The sequence below is a fragment of the Haematobia irritans genome, chromosome 1 (assembly GCF_050003625.1).
Source record: "Haematobia irritans isolate KBUSLIRL chromosome 1, ASM5000362v1, whole genome shotgun sequence".
Taxonomy (NCBI): Eukaryota; Metazoa; Arthropoda; class Insecta; order Diptera; family Muscidae; genus Haematobia; species Haematobia irritans.
Genome location: NC_134397.1, coordinates 185,911,767 through 185,927,224, shown reverse-complemented (window position 1 = coordinate 185,927,224; position 15,458 = coordinate 185,911,767). Strand labels below are relative to the sequence as shown.

The 15,458-nt window shown below is 33.4% G+C and overlaps 2 protein-coding genes across 2 annotated transcripts; one reads left to right on the top strand and one right to left on the bottom strand.

Annotated features, from left to right (window-relative positions):
• LOC142242955 (larval cuticle protein A2B-like) lies at positions 1–579 on the top strand. Its single transcript, XM_075314420.1, has 2 exons — positions 1–61; positions 123–579. The coding sequence occupies exons 1-2, from the start codon at positions 50–52 to the stop codon at positions 504–506; spliced, it is 396 nt and encodes a 131-aa protein (XP_075170535.1). The 5' UTR covers positions 1–49; the 3' UTR covers positions 507–579.
• Positions 580–14,362: 13,783 nt separating this feature from the next.
• On the bottom strand, positions 14,363–15,016 carry LOC142242954 (larval cuticle protein A2B-like). Its single transcript, XM_075314419.1, has 2 exons — positions 14,964–15,016; positions 14,363–14,893 (listed from the first exon to the last, which is right to left on the bottom strand). Exons 1-2 carry the CDS (start codon positions 14,973–14,975, stop codon positions 14,444–14,446), a joined length of 462 nt encoding a protein of 153 aa, XP_075170534.1. The 5' UTR covers positions 14,976–15,016; the 3' UTR covers positions 14,363–14,443.
• Positions 15,017–15,458: the final 442 nt, after the last annotated feature.

Sequence of the window (15,458 nt, the reverse complement as noted above, 5' to 3'; positions counted from 1 at the left end):
AGCAACAAGTTCAAGTTTCAAAACAGTTACGCAATTTAAACATTTCAAAATGGCATTTAATGTAAGTGGATATAAAAAAACAATTGGAAATATGTTAAATTATAAATATCCTTTTTTTTCAGTTCTTCGCTATCCTATCCCTTATCGCTGTTGCCCAAGCTAGTGTTTTACCTTTCGCCCAAGATCATCATCATCATCAAATCTATGAACATGCTCAACCTCATGTTTATCATACTTCGGCTGCTGTTCCCACAACCGTGGTCAAGGCTTTCCCACCTGCTCAATATAATTATGCTTACGAAGTCAATGACCATGAGACTGGAGACAATCATAGTCATTCGGAACAACGTGATGGGGATTTGGTTCATGGTGAATATTCTTTGATTGATGCTGATGGTTTCAGACGTGTCGTCCAATATACCGTAGATCCTCATAGTGGATTCAATGCTGTTGTCAACCGTATTCCTTTGGAACATGTCAAAACTGTGGTGAAGCAAGTGGCCTAAGTAGCTTATGCTGCTCCTACACCCAATTTGGTTAAACATTATCCAGTTCCTCAAGCCTACCATCAACATCATTAAATTCCATGTTTGTTAATCATGTCTGTTTTTATTGTTAGTAATTTTAAGGACTTTTTGTAAATATATTTTTTTAGCAATATTTCTTATAATGAAATTTTAATTTAATTAAAATTTATTAGCAGAAAAGACAAATGTCTTAATTAAAGCATATAATCAAAAGTCTTTCCATTACTTAATAAGGCACAAGTCTATGCAAACGAATGTCCTGATTTCTTTCTCCACAAGTCGCATATATCCTCTACTTTACTACCGTCGATAAAGTTTTTACCGAAAAAAAGGTATATCTTCGCCACCTTTTTAAAAACATTTATTCATTTAAAATTTAATTTTAATTTTTTTTATATAAGACTTTTTTCGACATATGAACTGTTTACAATAAACCATATGTATGTATCGCTTATATTAGTGAGAGTTTTATCTAAAACTACCAAAATGGTAGATATTTTACTGTTTGGTTGATTGGTAGAATTCTTGATTTTTTGGCAAATTTCTATAGAAATAACATTTCGACAAAATTTCCTATAGAAATAAAATTTTGAAAAAAAAATTTATAGAAATAAAATGTTGAAAAAATTTTCTATAGAAATAAAATTTTGACAAAATTTTTGTAGAAATAAAATTTTGCAAAAATGTTCTATAGAAATAAAATGTTAACAATGTTAACTGTCTATAGAAATAAAATTTTTACATATTTTTTTATTGAAATAAAATTTTGACAAAATTTTCTATAGAAATAAAATTTTGGCAAAAATTTCTTTATAAATAAAATTATGACATAATTGTCTAAAAAAATACATTTTTGAAAAAAATTTTCTATAGAAAGAAAATATTGACTAAAATTTTTTATAGAAAGAAAACTTTGAAAAAATTTTCTAAAAAAGTACATTTTTGACAAAATTTTCTAAAGAAATTTTACAAAATTTTCTATAGAAATAAAATTTTTACAAAATTTGGTTTAGAAATAAAATTTTAACAAAATTTTCTATAGAAATAAAATTTTGACAAAATTTTCCATAGAAATAAAGTTATGACAAAATTTTCTAAAGAAATAAAATTTTGACAAAATTTTCTATAGAAGTAAATTTTTTACAAAATTTTCTATAGAAAATTTTCCATAGAAATATAATGTTGACAAAATTTTGTATAGAATTAAAATTTTGTCAAAATTTTCTATAGAAATAAAATTTTGACACAATTTTCTATAAAAAGTTTAATATTCTTTTTAGGCCATACTACCAAAGTCTCCTTGTTTCTTCCTTTTTGTAGAAGTGGTAACTTTCTCAACACATTTACAATCCAAAGTATATTTACAGACTCCAAAAAATTTTTGACTATTAGGAGTGATAAAATCTCATTAAATGGATTGTTATTATTAACTAAAATAAATAAAGAGGAATATGAAAACTGAACTGACACAATCTTCTATAGAAATAAAATTTTGGCAAAATTTTCTATATAAATAAAATGTTGAGAAATTTTTCTATAGAAATACATTTTTGCCAACATTTTCTATAGAAATAAAATTTTGACAAAATTTCATATAGAAATAAAATTTTGACAGAATTTTAAAGAAAAAAATTCACTAAATTTTCTATAGAAATAAAATTGTGACAAGGTTTCCTATTAAAAAAAAATTTTAACAAAATTTCCTATAGAAACGAAAATTTTCAATAGTAATAAAATTTTAACCAATTTTTCTATAAAAATAAAATTTTGACTAAATTTTCTATAAACAGTTTAATTTTCGTTTTAGGCCATACTACCAAAGTCTCCTTGTTTCTTCCATTTTGTCGAAATGGTAACTTTCAAGGTATATTTATAGACCCCAAAAAATTGTTCACTATTAGGAGTGATCATAAACTTATAAATAAAATTCTAAAATAAAATAATAAAACATTTCTTTCGAAAAAATATTAGTAAATTTCATCCAATCCGGTTCAAATTTGGTACTTGGTCTAAGTGTTTAGTCTTTAAAAACCATGCCAAAATTCGTCCATATCGGTCCAATTAAATATATAGCCCCATATAAACCGATCCCCAGATTTGACCTCCGGAGGAGCAAAATTCATCCGGTTCGGTTGAAATTTGGTACATTGTGCTAGTATGTGGCCGCTAACAACCATGCCAAAATTGGTCCATATCAGTCTATAGTTATATATAGCCCCCAGATAAACCTATCCCCAATCACACAAAAATTGTTCCATATCGTTCCAATCACACAAAAATTGTTCCATACCCCTTATAAAGCAACCCCCATATTTAAATTCAGCTCTCTAATTACCGCGCAAAACTTCATATCCTTTGGTAATTATTTGTACACTTCCCCATATAACATATACCGGGTCATAAACTGAATTATATACGTATTTAATCTGTTTTGTTTTTGTCTAATATATACCACGTATGAACTAACTTACAATTTAGAGAACGATGTTAAGAAGTTTTAAGATGGCAGGTCATCGCCAAGTATTACCACAACCCAAGTAATTCGATTTTGGATGACAGTCTTTAGTGGAAGTTTCTATTCAATCCATGGTGGAGGGTACATAAGATTAGGCCTGACCGAACTTACGGCCGTATATACAGTGAAACCTCTGAAAGGTGGACACCCACGGTCGCCTTAATTTTTTCCACCTTTGAGAGGTGTCCAGGTATGAGAGGTTAATTTTAATGTGTTAATATAGCAAACGTCCCAGACAACTGTCCATGTTTGGGAGGTGTCCGGGATTCAGAGTGTCCAAGTTTGAGAGGTTTCACTGTACTTGTTTTACATGCTCTTTTGTGTAATCACAAGCGCCTTTTAACCAGAGACCATAAATACACCCTCACAAAAAATCGCTTCTGTAACATATACTCCCAAACATATTTTGCTTCAAGCATATACATTTTTGGGTATTGCCCAAACATTTATATGTTTGATCTCTTCCAATATATAATATGTTTGAAAGCATATTGGTCTAAACAATATATGTTTGGGTAGTCTAAGTTCCAAACATTTTGTATTTTTGCATCCAAATTCAATAATGTTGTCTTCCAAAAAAAAATATGTTATTATGTGAACATATAATATGTTTGGAAGCATTTTGCACCCAAAAATATTATATGCTTAAAAAAATTCTCCCAAACAATATTGTGCTCAAAATTTTATTTATTTATTTATATATTTACAATCATAATGAATTATGAAAATAAACAGGTAATATAGGTGCTAACAACATAGGTTTTCGACCTGAATGCTCAAAATTTTGTTTCTGCCTAATTGTATATTCCCTTCACATCTCACTTCCACGAGATTTTTTAGTTCTTAGCACCTTTTTCTGTAATACAAACATTGTAGAAGAAATTATTCAATTTTATGATTTTTTTATACCCTCCATCATAGGATGGGGGTATATTAACTTTGTCATTCCGTTTGTAACACATCGAAATATTGCTCTAAGACCCCATAAAGTATATATATTCTGGGTCGTGGTGAAATTCTGAGTCGATCTAAGCATGTCCGTCCGTCCGTCCGTCCGTCCGTCCGTCCGTCCGTCCGTCCGTCCGTCCGTCTGTTGAAATCACGCTAACTTCCGAACGAAACAAGATATCGACTTGAAACTTGGCACAAGTTGTTGTTATCGATGTAGGTCGGATGGTATTGAATATGGGCCATATCGGTCCACTTTTACGTATAGCCCCCATATAAAGGGACCCTCAGATTTGGCTTGTGGAGCCTCTAACAGAAGCATATTTCATCCGATCCGGCTGAAATTTGGTATATGGTGTTGGTATATGGTCTCTAACAACCATGCAAAAATTGGTCCACATCGGTCCAAAATTATATATAGCCCCCATATAAACCGATCCCCAGATTTGGCTTGCGGAGACTAAAAGAGAAGCAAATTTGATCCGATCTGGCTGAAATTTGGTACATGGTGTTGGTATATGGTCTCTAACAACCATGCAAAAATTGGTTCACATCGGTCCATAATTATATATAGCCCCCATATAAACCGATCCCCAGATTTGGCTTGCGGAGCCTCAAAGAGAAGAAAATTTCATCCGATCCGGCTGAAATTTGGTACATGATGTTGGTATATGGTCTCTAACAACCATGCAAAAATTGGTCCATATCGGTCCTTAATTATATATAGCCCCCATATAAACCGATCCCCAGATTTGGCTGGTGGAGCCTCTAAGAGAAGCATATTTCATCCGATCCGGCTGAAATTTGGTACATGGTGTTGATATATTGTCTCTAACAATCATGCAAAAATTGGTCCACATCGGTCCATAATTATATATAGCCCCATATAAACCGATCCCCAGATTTGGCTTGCGAAGTGTCCAAGAGAGGCAAATTTCATCCAATCCGGTTTTAATTTGGAACATGGTGTTAGTATATGATCTTTAACAACCGTGCCAGAATTGGTCCATATCGGTCCATAGTTATATATAGCCCCCATATAAAACATTCTCCGGAGCCTCTTGGAGGAGCAAAATTCATCCGATCCGGTTCAAATTAGGAACGTGGTGTTAGTATATGGTTGCTAACAACCATACCAAAATTGTTCCAATCACACAAAAATTGGTCCATATCGGTTCATAATCATGGTTGTCACTAGAGCCAAAAATAATCTACCAACATTTTATTTCTATAGAAATTTTATTTCTATAGAAAATTTTGACAAAATTTTATTTCTATAGAAAATTTTGTCAAAATTTTATTTCTAGAGAAAATTTTGTTAAAATTTTATTCGGTTCATAATAAAATTTTCATCATTGTCAAAATTTTATTTCTATAGAAAATTTTGTCAAAATTTTATTTCTATAGAAAATTTTGTTCAAATTTTATTCGGTTCATAATCATGGTTGCCACTCGAGCCAAAAATAATCTACCAAGATTTTATTTCTATAGAAAATTTTGTCAAAAGTTTATTTCTATAGAAAATTTTGTTAAAATTTTATTTCTGTAGAATTTTTTGTCAAAATTTTCTTTCTATAGAAAATTTTGTCAAAATTTTTATTTCTACAGAAAATTGTGTGAAAATTTTATTTCTATAGAAAATTTTGTTAAAATTTTATTTCTGTAGAAAATTTTGTCAAAATTTTATGTCTACTTTGTCAAACTGAATTATATACGTATTGGATCGATCTTTTTATACCCTCCATCATAGGATGGGGGTATATTAACTTTGTCATTCCGTTTGTAACACATCGAAATATTGCTCTAAGACCCCATAAAGTATATATATTCTGGGTCGTGGTGAAATTCTGAGTCGATCTAAGCATGTCCGTCCGTCCGTCCGTCCGTCCGTCCGTCTGTTGAAATCACGCTAACTTCCGAACGAAACAAGATATCGACTTGAAACTTGGCACAAGTTGTTGTTATCGATGTAGGTCGGATGGTATTGAATATGGGCCATATCGGTCCACTTTTACGTATAGCCCCCATATAAAGGGACCCTCAGATTTGGCTTGTGGAGCCTCTAACAGAAGCATATTTCATCCGATCCGGCTGAAATTTGGTATATGGTGTTGGTATATGGTCTCTAACAACCATGCAAAAATTGGTCCACATCGGTCCAAAATTATATATAGCCCCCATATAAACCGATCCCCAGATTTGGCTTGCGGAGACTAAAAGAGAAGCAAATTTGATCCGATCTGGCTGAAATTTGGTACATGGTGTTGGTATATGGTCTCTAACAACCATGCAAAAATTGGTTCACATCGGTCCATAATTATATATAGCCCCCATATAAACCGATCCCCAGATTTGGCTTGCGGAGCCTCAAAGAGAAGAAAATTTCATCCGATCCGGCTGAAATTTGGTACATGATGTTGGTATATGGTCTCTAACAACCATGCAAAAATTGGTCCATATCGGTCCTTAATTATATATAGCCCCCATATAAACCGATCCCCAGATTTGGCTGGTGGAGCCTCTAAGAGAAGCATATTTCATCCGATCCGGCTGAAATTTGGTACATGGTGTTGATATATTGTCTCTAACAATCATGCAAAAATTGGTCCACATCGGTCCATAATTATATATAGCCCCATATAAACCGATCCCCAGATTTGGCTTGCGAAGTGTCCAAGAGAGGCAAATTTCATCCAATCCGGTTTTAATTTGGAACATGGTGTTAGTATATGATCTTTAACAACCGTGCCAGAATTGGTCCATATCGGTCCATAGTTATATATAGCCCCCATATAAAACATTCTCCGGAGCCTCTTGGAGGAGCAAAATTCATCCGATCCGGTTCAAATTAGGAACGTGGTGTTAGTATATGGTTGCTAACAACCATACCAAAATTGTTCCAATCACACAAAAATTGGTCCATATCGGTTCATAATCATGGTTGTCACTAGAGCCAAAAATAATCTACCAACATTTTATTTCTATAGAAATTTTATTTCTATAGAAAATTTTGACAAAATTTTATTTCTATAGAAAATTTTGTCAAAATTTTATTTCTAGAGAAAATTTTGTTAAAATTTTATTCGGTTCATAATAAAATTTTCATCATTGTCAAAATTTTATTTCTATAGAAAATTTTGTCAAAATTTTATTTCTATAGAAAATTTTGTTCAAATTTTATTCGGTTCATAATCATGGTTGCCACTCGAGCCAAAAATAATCTACCAAGATTTTATTTCTATAGAAAATTTTGTCAAAAGTTTATTTCTATAGAAAATTTTGTTAAAATTTTATTTCTGTAGAATTTTTTGTCAAAATTTTCTTTCTATAGAAAATTTTGTCAAAATTTTTATTTCTACAGAAAATTGTGTGAAAATTTTATTTCTATAGAAAATTTTGTTAAAATTTTATTTCTGTAGAAAATTTTGTCAAAATTTTATGTCTACTTTGTCAAACTGAATTATATACGTATTGGATCGATCTTTTTATACCCTCCATCATAGGATGGGGGTATATTAACTTTGTCATTCCGTTTGTAACACATCGAAATATTGCTCTAAGACCCCATAAAGTATATATATTCTGGGTCGTGGTGAAATTCTGAGTCGATCTAAGCATGTCCGTCCGTCCGTCCGTCCGTCCGTCCGTCCGTCCGTCCGTCCGTCTGTTGAAATCACGCTAACTTCCGAACGAAACAAGATATCGACTTGAAACTTGGCACAAGTTGTTGTTATCGATGTAGGTCGGATGGTATTGAATATGGGCCATATCGGTCCACTTTTACGTATAGCCCCCATATAAAGGGACCCTCAGATTTGGCTTGTGGAGCCTCTAACAGAAGCATATTTCATCCGATCCGGCTGAAATTTGGTATATGGTGTTGGTATATGGTCTCTAACAACCATGCAAAAATTGGTCCACATCGGTCCAAAATTATATATAGCCCCCATATAAACCGATCCCCAGATTTGGCTTGCGGAGACTAAAAGAGAAGCAAATTTGATCCGATCTGGCTGAAATTTGGTACATGGTGTTGGTATATGGTCTCTAACAACCATGCAAAAATTGGTTCACATCGGTCCATAATTATATATAGCCCCCATATAAACCGATCCCCAGATTTGGCTTGCGGAGCCTGAAAGAGAAGAAAATTTCATCCGATCCGGCTGAAATTTGGTACATGATGTTGGTATATGGTCTCTAACAACCATGCAAAAATTGGTCCATATCGGTCCTTAATTATATATAGCCCCCATATAAACCGATCCCCAGATTTGGCTGGTGGAGCCTCTAAGAGAAGCATATTTCATCCGATCCGGCTGAAATTTGGTACATGGTGTTGATATATTGTCTCTAACAATCATGCAAAAATTGGTCCACATCGGTCCATAATTATATATAGCCCCATATAAACCGATCCCCAGATTTGGCTTGCGAAGTGTCCAAGAGAGGCAAATTTCATCCAATCCGGTTTTAATTTGGAACATGGTGTTAGTATATGATCTTTAACAACCGTGCCAGAATTGGTCCATATCGGTCCATAGTTATATATAGCCCCCATATAAAACATTCTCCGGAGCCTCTTGGAGGAGCAAAATTCATCCGATCCGGTTCAAATTAGGAACGTGGTGTTAGTATATGGTTGCTAACAACCATACCAAAATTGTTCCAATCACACAAAAATTGGTCCATATCGGTTCATAATCATGGTTGTCACTAGAGCCAAAAATAATCTACCAACATTTTATTTCTATAGAAATTTTATTTCTATAGAAAATTTTGACAAAATTTTATTTCTATAGAAAATTTTGTCAAAATTTTATTTCTAGAGAAAATTTTGTTAAAATTTTATTCGGTTCATAATAAAATTTTCATCATTGTCAAAATTTTATTTCTATAGAAAATTTTGTCAAAATTTTATTTCTATAGAAAATTTTGTTCAAATTTTATTCGGTTCATAATCATGGTTGCCACTCGAGCCAAAAATAATCTACCAAGATTTTATTTCTATAGAAAATTTTGTCAAAAGTTTATTTCTATAGAAAATTTTGTTAAAATTTTATTTCTGTAGAATTTTTTGTCAAAATTTTCTTTCTATAGAAAATTTTGTCAAAATTTTTATTTCTACAGAAAATTGTGTGAAAATTTTATTTCTATAGAAAATTTTGTTAAAATTTTATTTCTGTAGAAAATTTTGTCAAAATTTTATGTCTACTTTGTCAAACTGAATTATATACGTATTGGATCGATCTTTTTTGATTTAATATATACCACGTATGGACTTACATACAATTTAGAAGATGGTGTTAGGAGGTTTTAAGATACCTTGCCATCGGCAAGCGTTACCGCAACTTAAGTAATTCGATTGTGGATGGCAGTGTTTAGATGAAGTTTCTACGCAATCCATGATGGAGGGTACATAAGCTTCGGCCTGGCCGAACTTACGGCCGTATATACTTGTTTGATTTAATATATACCACGTATGGACTTACATACAATTTAGAAGATGGTGTTAGGAGGTTTTAAGATACCTTGCCATCGGCAAGCGTTACCGCAACTTAAGTAATTCGATTGTGGATGGCAGTGTTTAGATGAAGTTTCTACGCAATCCATGATGGAGGGTACATAAGCTTCGGCCTGGCCGAACTTACGGCCGTATATACTTGTTTGATTTAATATATACCACGTATGGACTTACATACAATTTAGAAGATGGTGTTAGGAGGTTTTAAGATACCTTGCCATCGGCAAGCGTTACCGCAACTTAAGTAATTCGATTGTGGATGGCAGTGTTTAGATGAAGTTTCTACGCAATCCATGATGGAGGGTACATAAGCTTCGGCCTGGCCGAACTTACGGCCGTATATACTTGTTTTATTTTAATTTTACCTTTTGCCGGACGGGGATTCGAACAGCGGACCACACAGTTTGTAAGGATCAAAGAAGTAGCTGATCAATTGCCCAAGGAAAAATAAAATGTTAATTTTGTAATAACAAGCAACAACCACCAACTTAATTCAATAACGCTCCCTGTTAAATAGCGCTCCAAGCTACTAAACACATATATGTTTATAGGCTATTTCTTTTTATATAATTAATATATGTTTGCATCCAAGCATATTATATTTACAAACATTTTATGTCCCAAACATAATATGTTCTAACATATTAACATATATGTCCCAAACATGTTATGCTAGTTTATGAACATTATATGCTTGCAATCAAAAATATTGTGTTCCAAACATATAATGTTTATAGCCAAACATATGAAAAACAGTCTTTTTCATCCGTGTAGGATTGAAATCGGGGCTTTGTGGTAGCCTTTTGAGCATTTGAGAACTGTGCTCCGACAACAATTTTCTTACTATTTTGTAAGTATGCTTGGGTTTTCCGTCTTTTCGAAAAACAACTTGATCCTCAAGGTACACTGAAAAAAAGCATACTCGGTTCCAAAGATTTTGTCTTTACTTTAAAAAATTTGGTATTGATTCCGAGCCAAAGAAGCGGAGAATACAAGTAAGGATACTTTTAAGACACAATTCTGTTTTAAATTTAGGTTTTGTGTACTTGCTTCTAGGAAGCAAATTTTAATTTTTCGCTTTCTCAGCTTTTTTTCTTCATATGCTATCAAAGTCCTTTAAAAGCGAGTTAACGGCAACTTTATTTTCCAAATTAGGACTCGACTTCGAAATTATGCTATGTTTGAAGTAAAAAACTTCTTTAAAATAAAGTTTTGAAAAACATGTCCTAAATTTGAACGATTTTTTGCTTTGTAGTCAAGATGCAAAAAGACAACAAATTTAAAGACAATTTCATTAAATTTAAAGAATTTTTCTGAATTATTAAAGTCAAGTTGACCTTAGCCTATAAATTTTTTCTTTCATGTTAAGATACCCATTTTTAAGTCAAATCACTTAATTATAAGGACAATACGACTTCATTGAAAAGTTTATCGACTTTTGGACAAGGAAAATAACTTTATTTTAGAAAAATGCGTCTTCTATGCTAAGCAAAATTTGTATTCGTATCTTAAAGACATGAAATCTTTGACCTCACGACAATATTTTTTTCAGTGTAGGCGCAAATCTCCACAAACTGAGGTAAATTTGATTGTACAATGTCAATGTAGTCTCCCGATTTATGATTCCTTATCACTAACCAACGGCCAAGTGTGTCATCATCCCCCATACCATGAAGCTTCCCTCTCAATGTTTTATGGTTTGTGTGATAGGTTGTGTTTGGAGACTTTGTTTTTATCAGGTCATTACCAGCAACGCTCGGAGGTCGTTACCAGTAATGTTCTATTGCATCAGATTAAAAACAGTTTATTTTTGTTTATCTGACCATTTAAGTTATTTTCAATTATCAACGACCCCACTCGGTTTTGCTTCCCACTGTATATGTATCGTCCGATTTTCCAAAATTTGTCCATAAAACCCAAAGTTGGCATCGAATCGGTTCAGATTAAGTTATAGTTCCTAAATGAAGTCATAAAAGCCTTATTTATTGACCGATCTTACTCAAATTCAGCACAAGGTAACCTTATCAAGCAAACCTACAAAACCTCCAAACCCGCAAAAGCAGACATCATTTAACTGAAAATAAACATAAATGATACAATATAGAAAAAAAAATGCAGAGCAAAAACCCAAACACATTTTTCAATTACACTTCCTTTCATTTATGTTCACATAAAACCACGTGCCAATTATGAATGCATTCTCAAAGTTTTTATAAAATTCCTTTCGCTGCAAAAAAGTTAAAAAATTAAATGGTCACAAAAAAATGTACATGGTATTTATGACCATGTAATTGTTCTAGACTTATCTATACGTAACCTAAAAAAACTTTATTCCTTGCAAAAAATTAAACAAAACAAGTATATACGGCCGTAAGTTCGGCCAGGCCGAAGCTTATGTACCCTCTACCATGGATTGCGTAGAAACTTCTACTGAAGACTGTCATCCACAATCGATATACTTGGGTTGCGGTAACTTTTGCCGATCTTAAAATTTCCTAATACCGTAATATATACCACGTAGTCCCTACGTGGTATATATTAAACTTAAAATGACCGATTAAATACGTATATAATTAAGTTTGACAAAATTTTCTATAGAAATAAAATTTTGACAACATTTTCTATAGAAGTAAAATTTGGACAAAATTCTCTATAGAAATACGATTTTAACAAAATTTTCTATACACATAACATTTTGACAAAATTTTCTATAGAAATAAAATGTTTACTAAATTTTCAAAAGATTTAATATTTTCACAACATTCTCTATAGAATTAAAATTTTGACAACATTTTCTACAGAAATAAAATTTTGCCAAAATTTTCTATAGAAATAAAATTTGACAAAATTTTCTATAGGAATAAAATTTCGACAAATTTTGCTAGATTATTTTTGCTCGAGTGGCAAGCATGATAATGAACCGATATGGACCAATTTTTATGTGATTGGGGATCAGCTATATATAACTATAGACCGATATGGACCAATTTTGGCATGGTTGTTAGCGGCCATATATTAACACCACGTTGCAAATTTAAACCGGATCGGATGAATTTTGCTCGTCCAAGTGACTCCGGAGTTCAAATCTGGGGATCGGTTTATATTGGGGCTATATATAATTATGGACTGATATGGACCAATTTTTGAATGGTTCTTAGAGACTATATACTAATATCATGTACCGAATTTCAGTCGGATCGGATGGAATTTGCTTCTCTTAGAGGATCCGCAAACCAAATCTGGGAATCGGTTTATATGGGGGCTAAATATAATTATGGACCGATATGGACCAATTTTTGCATGGTTGTTAGAGACTATATACTAACGCCACGTACCAAATTTCAACCGGATCGGATGAATTTTGCTCCTCTAAGAGGGTCCGGAGTTCAAATCTGGGGATCGGTTTATATGGGGGCTATATATAATTATGGACCGATATGGACCAATTTTTGCATGGTTGTTAGAGACCATATACTAACACCACGTACCAAATTTCAGCCGGATCGGATGAAATTTCCTTCTCTTAGAGCAATCGCAAGCCAAATTTGGGGGTCCGTTTATATGGGGGCTATACGTAAAAGTGGACTGATATGGACCAATTTTTGCATGGTTGTTAGAGACCATATACTAACACCATGTACCAAATTTCATCCGGATCGGATGAAATTTGCTTCTCTTAGAGCAATCGCAAGCCAATTTTGGGGGACCGTTTATATGGGGGCTATACGTAAAAGTGGACCGATATAGACCAATTTTTGCATGGTTGTTAGAGACTATATACTAACGCCACGTACCAAATTTCAACCGGATCGGATGAATTTTGCTCCTCTAAGAGGGTCCGGAGTTCAAATCTGGGGATCGGTTTATATGGGGGCTATATATAATTATGGACCGATATGGACCAATTTTTGCATGGTTGTTAGAGACCATATACTAACACCACGTACCAAATTTCAGCCGGATCGGATGAAATTTCCTTCTCTTAAAGCAATCGCAAGCCAAATTTGGGGGTCCGTTTATATGGGAGCTATACGTAAAAGTGGACTGATATGGACCAATTTTTGCGTGGTTGTTAGAGACCATATACTAACACCACGTACCAAATTTCAGCCGGATCGGATGAAATTTGCTTCTCTTAGAGCAATCACAAGCCAAATTTGGGGGTCCGTTTATATGGGGGTTATACGTAAAAGTGGACCGATATGGCCCATTTGCAATACCATCCGACCTATATCAATAACAACTACTTGTGCCAAGTTTCAAGTCGATAGCTTGTTTCGTTCGGAAGTTAGCGTGATTTCCACAGACGGACGGACGGACGGACGGACGGACGGACGGACATGCTCAGATCGACTCAGAATTTCACCACGACCCAGAATATATATACTTTATGGGGTCTTAGAGCAATATTTCGATGTGTTACAAACGGAATGACAAAGTTAATATACCCCCATCCTATGGTGGAGGGTATAAAAATTGAATGGTTAAATCAGGACCATATATGGTCTCAAATTCTATAATTTAAATAACAGAACATGTTGGCGGCACTTGAGAACCATTTAAATGCTTATTACCAGCATACACTTTTCTTGGCTAGAAAATTCTCTTCACAAACATAAAATCTGATATAGTCTTGTAGTCAACTTGAAATCTTTCAAATAACCTTTAGCAGTTTGAAGTTGTGTGGACATTTAAAACCAGAATCGAATAATGCCGTTTTAACATGTATTCGAGCATGCAGTCTCGTAGATGCCATGATAAGTATTCGAAAAAATTTCAATTATAAACTCCAATACACAGATTTATCTTTTCTTTCTTCTAATTAATTTAAATGCATTTCATTATAAGAAATATTAACAAAAAAAATATTATTTATAACAATCCTTAAATACTAACACAAACAACAGATAGGGTTAACAAAAACGGCATTTAATGATGTTGAAGGTAGGCTTGAGGAACTGGATAATGTTTAACCAAAGTGGGTGTAGGAGCAGCATAAGCTACTTGCTTCACCACAGTTTTGACATGTTCCAAAGGAATACGGTTGACAACAGCATTGAATCCACTATGAGGATCTACAGTGTATTGGACAACACGTCTGAAACCATCAGCATCAATCAAAGAATATTCACCATGAACCAAATCCCCATCACGTTGTTCCGAATGACTATGATTGTCTCCAGTCTCATGGTCATTGACTTCGTAAGCAAAATTATATTGGGCTGGTGGGAAAGCCTTGACCACGGTTGTGGGAACAGCAGCCGAAGTATGATAAACATGGGGTTGAGCATGTTCATAGATTTGATGATGATGATGATCTTGGGCCAAAGGTAATACACCAGCTTGGACAACGGCGATAAGGGATAGGATAGCGATGAACTGGAAAAATGATATATATTTAATTTAACATAGCATATTTCAAATTATTTATTTTTTTATATTCACTTACTTTAAATGCCATTTTGAAGTGTGTAAATTGTATCTGTTGATCTTGTTGCTTCGTTACAGAGTAATGATTTTGTTTGGTTACCATTTCAAAATTACTTCATATTTATACGAAATTGATTTGTGTACCTTTTACTCGCCAACATAAAAGTATTTCTGTTGTTGGCTTGTTTGTCACATTCAATTAAATTTGCTAACATTGTATTATTGTTTTAGTTATCACATTCACAGAACAATTATTTACAGATCAATAATTATACCCTTCACCACTGTGGTACAGGGTATAATAAGTTTGTGCATTTGTATGTAACGCCAAGAAGGAAAAGTCTGAGACCCATCGTTTACTATACCGATCGTCTTAGAATTAAATTCTGAATCGATTTAGCGATTTCCGTCTGTCTGTCTGTCTGTCTGTCTGTCTGTCTGTTGATGTATTTTTGTGTGCAAAGTGCAGCTCGCAGTTTTAGTCCGATTGTCCTAAACTTTAGTATGGGGTCCT